At 36.7% G+C, this 7525-nt stretch overlaps 1 protein-coding gene across 1 annotated transcript; it reads right to left on the reverse strand.

Moving 5' to 3' along the window:
* Window positions 1–841: 841 nt before the first annotated feature.
* snrpa (small nuclear ribonucleoprotein polypeptide A) lies at window positions 842–4443 on the reverse strand. The gene is made up of 7 exons (XM_061720353.1): window positions 4357–4443; window positions 3987–4071; window positions 3734–3906; window positions 2186–2350; window positions 1662–1826; window positions 1479–1567; window positions 842–1376 (listed from the first exon to the last, which is right to left on the reverse strand). The coding sequence occupies exons 2-7, from the start codon at window positions 4057–4059 to the stop codon at window positions 1217–1219; spliced, it is 825 nt and encodes a 274-aa protein (XP_061576337.1). The 5' UTR covers window positions 4060–4071; window positions 4357–4443; the 3' UTR covers window positions 842–1216.
* Between the last annotated feature and the right edge of the window lie 3082 nt (window positions 4444–7525).

Below are 7525 nucleotides of genomic sequence, written 5' to 3' on the forward strand. Positions count from 1 at the left end.
GAAGCTCTGTGTGTGCTGGGCATTGTAGATGGTGCCAGACTAAATTAAGCCTTTCAGTCCTAATTCATAACTTACTCTATCCAGGATTTATGAATCCAGTCTTTGAAAGAAGGAATATGCAAGTTCTCTACAAACCTTTTTTGTCTCGAGCCTGGAATGAAAGCTTAAATGTTGCAAAATAATCTGTAGGCGTTTAAAAAAAAAAAAAAAAGAACTACTAAAATTATGAACATCTGGGACAATGTAGCTCTCCAAAAAAAATAAACATTCAAGAACTGATGTATTAAGTTTCTGCCAATGAAAACGCAGTTTGATGCAAGCAACATTCAAACTGTTGAGAAACAACTTTTCTGAATGTGATTCTTTCACCTGTATAACCTATTGAGCTTCATTCCTGACAGTCAGTGTTGTTATCCAGAGGGACGAAAGTTGATCGTGACCAATAATTAAGCACAATTCTGCATGCAGAGGTTGATAAAGACACAAAGATAGGGTCATCCATGCAAGTTACCATCTTAATCCTCACTTAGAAACTGCTTGATATCCATTTTTATAGAATATTGCTCAAATCGGAGTAGGATTTAGGTAAGCAGAAAGGTGTCAGATTTCTTTGCAGCTCAACGATTAGACATTATCTAGAAAATGTGGGCCTTTAAAGTCCTAAGAATACCATATGCAAGAGTAACTATAAGCAATACTATCATCAATATTAAAGTTTTTTTTTTTAAGGTGACTTATTTCTATACCAATTGTACTCATGTCACAGGTAGAAGAAAGGCCTACATCACCACCTACTGGCTAAAGACCTGATACACACATACAAGCAATGAGAAAAACTGTAATAGCAAAAACAATTTATTTAAAAAAAACAAAAACGCATAAAAAAAAGCTCCAGGTACAATGTCTGATATATCAGACTCTGGGTGCAATGCTTTGACAGTAAATTGGAGGATAAAAAACATGCAAAGTTAATAACATCTGCAGATTTTTTTTTTAAATGAAGCCAAAAATTGACAAGTACATTTGTGAAATATCAGTATGATCCAAGGGTCAAAATGTATCATTAACTCAAAATAATCTTTCAAGGTGGAACAATAAAAAAAAAAAGACTGCAAAAAAAATGTATACTTACATGAAAACCTAGAAGAAGTAAAATGTTACTGATCATAGAAACCTGAAACACTCATTAGAAAAAAGAAAATAATGTGTACGTGTGTTATTTTTTAGCAAATGAGATCTTCATGGCATTTGTTTGTGTGATCTTGAACCCTTGCAGTGCATCTCGTGCAGCACCGGCCTGCACCTCATTGTCAAACTCTACGAAGGCAATATCATGGCGACCAGGGACCAGACGCACTTCTTTAAAGCCAGGGAACCTGCACACACACACACAAGCAATAAGGACAATAAGTTCAAACAACAGCCGTGTATATGCCAAAAACAAATGAAAAAATAAAATAAAATCAGTTAATACTGACTGGTTGAAAAGCATGGAGAGCATGAGTTCGTTTGTTTCTTCTGGCAGGTTGGTGAGGAAGAGAATATGATTTGGTGGATTTTCTGCAACCTGTTAAGAGAAAATGGAGGTCAGAATCAAAGCACAAGGACTATAAAACCTAAATATATTTTGAGAGGGAAAATAATAAAAACAAAGACGTTACCTGCTGAGGCATTTGTCCAGGCATCATCTGACCAGGAGGCATGCCACCCGGGGGCATCTGACCAGGGGCCATCCCTGGAGGAGGCATCATACCTGGAGGGGGCATGTAAGGCGGCTGGCCTGGAATGTGCATCATGCGTGGAGCCTGGCTCATTGGAGGCATTCCCTGAGAAAAATAACGTTTTTTTTTTTTTAAGTACTTTACTTTGAACAATATATTCTCCCAAACAGGCAGTTCGTACATTCCCCCTCATTATTTTTTATAATCTCCATACAAATCTGAGCAATCTCTTCCTTTCAAATTTCCACATTCAGTTGTATTTCACTCCCTCAAAAACTAACTAAAAGAGCAATAGAGTTTTTTGTTTGCTTTTTTAATATATGTGTGTTACTTGTTTACTTAGTCTAGTTTTAACTCACACTCTCCCCGTATCCACCCATTGTTAGTCAAAAGCATGCTTAAACATTGAAATAACACTTTTCCAGTTCTCTCAAGAAAAAAAATAAGAAGAGTTTGTTACGTACAGGCATGGCAGCAGGTACTCCAGCAACCATGGCTCCTGGTACACCTTTCTTCGCTCCTCCATCTGCTCCTTTGGGCTTTCTCTTCTCCTTTTTGCGATCGCGCTCCACATACGTCCCTTTCATCTTGGCAATGATATCCGAGTCCATTTTTGCATACTGAATACGCTGCGAGGAAACAAAATACGTTCAGGACACATTCACTACAATCAATGGTAATAGGGCTGAAACGATTCCTCGAATAATTCGAGTAATTCGATTACAAAAAATGATAAGAGGAATTTTCTCTGCCTCAAGGAGTCGTTTTAATTTTGCAGATCACAGCAGGTATTTGACCCGGACTACATTTAATGCAGCACAACGCGCTGACGCCACGCACGTAAAGTTAGAAGAAAGAGGCGGCGTTTGGTTTTTGTAACATGCCATGCTCAGGCAAAGAGTCTGCAATGGCCCAGATGGGAGATACATGTAGCTCAGTGCTTAACTTTTATTTTTAATCCACTCTATTTCTTCTGGTCCGTTCTCTGATATGTTCCCCCTCTAAAGCCTGATTTATGGTCTGCGTTAAATCGTAGGGTATGGCGTAGGCTCTGCGTTGGTGTAATGCGGAACCATAAATCAGCCTTCGCCGGTACGTACATATGTTCCTCTAAACATCTGTTCCCGCTACAGTTTTAACTAAAAGAAAATGTGCTCCAATACAGCAGGTCTCATAATTTTATTTTGAACACTGCCAAAACTCAAAATCTTAAAGACTTTAACTTAAAACTTAGCTAGAACTTAAAATGTGCTTGACACAAAGGAAAGTTCGATAGAAACTAGGGCTGGGCGATTTTGGACAAAAATAAAATCCTGATTTTTTTCTCTGAAAACCCGATTTTCGATTTGGATTTCGATTTTTTTGGTAAAACTACAAAAGACAATGGAATAAATTGTTTCAAATATTTTATCTTTAAAGAAAAATAGCAAACAAATGTCCCTATTGGGAATGAAGTGCAATTGAAAGATACTGTAAATCCTCCTTGAGTTTAGTAAAGTGACAACATTTACCATTTTCTTGACCAAACAAAGATGACTAGACGAGCTCTGTCTGTAATGCAGCCAGCTGCAAAAAAGGAAAATCGATTTTCCGATTTTCCTTTTTTTAACATCGATTGTGATTAATAAATCCGATTTAGATTTAAAATCGATTAATCGCACAGCCCTAATAGAAACACGTGGGAAAAAACCCTAATCTTTTAAGTGATGTGTGTTATCAGGTGTAATGGCATTTTTAGGTTAGAAATAAGAATATTTCTTGGTAAGATCCATAGTTTGAGTGAAGGTAGTGAATTTGGTCGACTGGTGTAAATTCAGGGTTTTTAAATGCACAGCCATGAACGTACTGTATTATATAATTTAGTCTTAGTAATGTCAATTAACATCTTATGTATATTTATAATTGCTCTTTAACTAAACAAAAGTATGTTTTATCCGATTACTCGATGGAATGTTCAGTAGAATACTGGATTACTAGGATATTGGACAGCTGCAGCCCCAGTCTCCACTCACCATGGGTTTGTCGTAGAAGGGGAATCCCTGCATGGACCGCAGCGCGTTGGAGGCGCTGTTCACCTCTTTGAAGATCACAAAGGCCTGGCCCTTCATCTTTATGTTTCGTGCCACCAAGATGTCCAGAATTTGTCCAAATTGCGAGAAGATGGCATAAAGCGACTTTTTAAGCTCTGCAGTAACGAGAAAACGATGAATAAACCTTGCGTTGGCATATTGTGTGCAGTGTGAGCATAAAGACTCAGAAACTTACCATCTTTTTTGATCTTCTCGTTCAAGTTGTTAATGTAAATCGTATGATTGTGTCGCACGTCAGGAGCTGCCATCTTCTAACCCCGCTGGTGAGTGAAAAAATGTAAAATGAGCTTAAATGTTCCTTTTAAACCAAGTCAGAAGAGCAGCTGTACGGGCTAACATGAGCGGGACATTTAGCCTGAGAGCTAACTATTGCTATCTAAGAACAAGAGCTATCCACGTCAATACAACGAAATCAAACGTGCAACCTAGTACTGATATCCTCACAAAACATCAGCGATAACAGCTGCGCCTAAAAACACACGGTCCAAATAACGTGAAACAGGTAAAAATGTGTGTTTGAGCAGGAACAACACCGGTGCTCTCACCTCGCAGCGACGCGTGAAACCACGACCTCCGGGAATCACGTTCGCTAGTCTCGCGGTAACTGACACGTCGAACGTAATTTCCGGCGTAAAGGCGTAGATCTATAAACCATAGACAACCATCGAGCGCTGAGCATGGATCTATTAAATTAACGGCGCTGAGCCGTACGTCAACGTCGCCGCCGTATTGGATGTGGCAAGACTGCGCTGTAAACTAATACAATTAGAAATTGACTTATTTTCATAAAGCGCCTTTCTACAAAGAAATTTACGTTTTACGTCTCATTTATTCACTCACACACGCACTAATATACTTGGGAAACAGTTAGGTACCAAATATAATATATTTAATTTTCTCAGATGGCAAAAATAAGAACTTTATTGATCCCACATAGGAGTAATTCATGTTATATCAGCTATAAAGAACAAGGTAGTGCCGAAAAACAATATATATCCCCCCTCACAAAAATAAGAATGTTATTTGTTGTCTGAAAAATGGTTCAAATGTTATTTTATTTTCCGAAAAATGGTTCAAATATGTTATTTTGTTAATTGAAACATTTAAAATGTTTTGTTGATGAGAAAATATGTTTCTCTATTTTTCTTATTTTAACATATATCCATAAACATCTCACAGGTTGGGTACACACACTATGGCATACGGTTCAGGAAATTAAATATTGAATATATGGAATTAAACAACAAAATTAATTGAAAGAAAGATTAATTTCCTGAATGGCATGCCATAACACACATATACATATATGTATATGTATATATATATATCATGTATATATATATATATATATATATATATATATATATATATATATATATATATATATATATATATATATATATATATATATATATATATATATATATATATATATATATATATATATATATATATATATATATATATGTGTGTGTGTGTGTGTGTGTGTGTAGCGTTATTTTTAGATTTTTTATTTTATTATGATTTTTTATTTATTTATTATGGGATTTATCTTCTTATTACAAGCAAAACAATCTTGTTCCACTGGCAGATTTTTCTACTTATTTCAAGTGAAAATCTACTTGAAACAGGTGAAAATTGTTGTTTTTTCCAGTGATGAGTCTTGTTTTAAGTGCAATGAGATTTTCTTTACTAAAATGAGACATTTTAACTAGAAATAAGACAAAATATTCTTGTTAAGATTTTGAGTTTTTGCAGTGATCCATTTTACTTATCCTGTGAAGGACAGAGTCATATTGATAAGTTCAGAAAACTGTTTTTTATTGTTGTGTTTTGATGTATTTGATGTAAGCCCAGTGGATATTTAAAGCTTACAGAAGGCTGCATCTAACTGCTGCTATGTCATTCCTGCAGTGTTTCTGCAGGTGTTTTGGTCAGTGCTATTATTTGTAATATAATATATTATATTAGTTGTAATCAGCACAAATTATCTGTCCCCATATGATAAAATCCACCATCCCCCCTGATTTCTTTTTACAACCCGAGTACTGTTTGTATCCCTGGTCGCCGATTTGTACAGGAATACGCGCCACAGTGCTCTGGAATCTTCTGTCTTATGCTGTCTATGGGGAGGATGACCGCTCCAAGATGGCGGCCGTATTTATCGCGCCCCAGCGGTCGATGAGGCGTCTATGTATATATGTCTATGGTGTTACAGTCCCAGAAAAGGCGTAACAAACATTTGTCTTTTCTCCGTTTTTAAAGAGTGTTGTTCTTAGACGCAACCCCACACTGCATGTTTTGGAAAACACTTTCAATGATTCACCAATCTAGCAAGTTCAGGCTACAACATGTGGCGTGACGTCCCTCCTTCAGATGAAATGCCTTCATCATTAATATAATATTCGACTTGGCGAAAGCAACATGAGCATATGTGAGATAACTTTGCATGCATTAGTGCTCACTAATGGGGGGCGGTGTAGGCATGTGTAGATAGGATACGTAGAAGAAGAATAAAGCCTGAATCATGGTTCCGCGTTAAATCGACGCAGATCCTACGCTGCGTACCCACATCCATGTGCGTACCCTACGCCGTAGGCTCTGCGTTGGTGTAACGCGGAACCATAAATCAGCCATAACGTGCAGACTTTTCCAAATATGGAAACACCACCTCGCTGTGTTATTTTTTTCTACAGTCTATGGTCTGTAATGCAGACATTTACCCGAGTCACAGAGCACTTCTATCCAAATGGGATTCAACATAGTTGAGAAACACGGACTTTTGCGCTGCATGCAGGGAAAAAAAGCAACAAGCTCAGTTAAAAGAAGCAGCTTACATGTGGGTAAGTCACAGTGCGTGTACTGTCCGTAGGGTTGCCACCTTTCAGAAATAAAAATAAGGGACGCCCCGATTTCAGCAGCGCAGGCGCAAAAAAGGGACATCCCAAAACTTCTAAACAGCATAGAAATGTATTTATTTTGTATGAAAAAACAAAACGCTTTGATTTAAAGTTTAAAGTGCTTTAATACCATTGAACTTGCATGACTGTAGACAGCCAACAATATAGCAACTGAAATATCCTCCTATGCTATGTATGTATGTCCACATCAGCCAAGATGTAGAATATACATACAGGTGAAGAATATGGTGTAAAAGTTAGTTTATTTCAATAATTCAACTGAAAAGGTGAAACTAATACATGCATATTACATAGTCTCATTACAGGCAAAGCAAGATATGTTAAGCCTTTATTTGTTATAATTTTGATGATTGAATTGTTTATTGATTTCATAAAATATTCAAATTTTTGGAGATTTTTTATTTGGGGTTTTCATAAACTGTGAGCCATATTCACCAAAATTATAACAAATAAAGACTTGAAATATCTTACTTTGCATGTAGTGGGAAATAATATATTTGTTTCACCTTAAGTTGAATTTACTACGAATGAAGCTTTGCAATATATTCAAATTTTCCGACCTTCACCTGTATATTATGACATCAATAAATAAGAGCATAATATGTGTATGTATTGGTTTAATACGGAACGCAACCTTTAATTCCCAATTACGGAACAATTCCGTATTTCAAGGGACGGGTGGCAAGCCTAACTGTACGTGTCGATTGTTATGACAAGACTTGACTTACACATACCTATGCAAAGATGCACAAAATGATGACAAAGCTGCGTTTGTCATGGTTTGCAAGCACAG

This window comes from Cololabis saira, chromosome 4 (assembly GCF_033807715.1).
Source record: "Cololabis saira isolate AMF1-May2022 chromosome 4, fColSai1.1, whole genome shotgun sequence".
Lineage (NCBI taxonomy): Eukaryota > Metazoa > Chordata > Actinopteri > Beloniformes > Belonidae > Cololabis > Cololabis saira.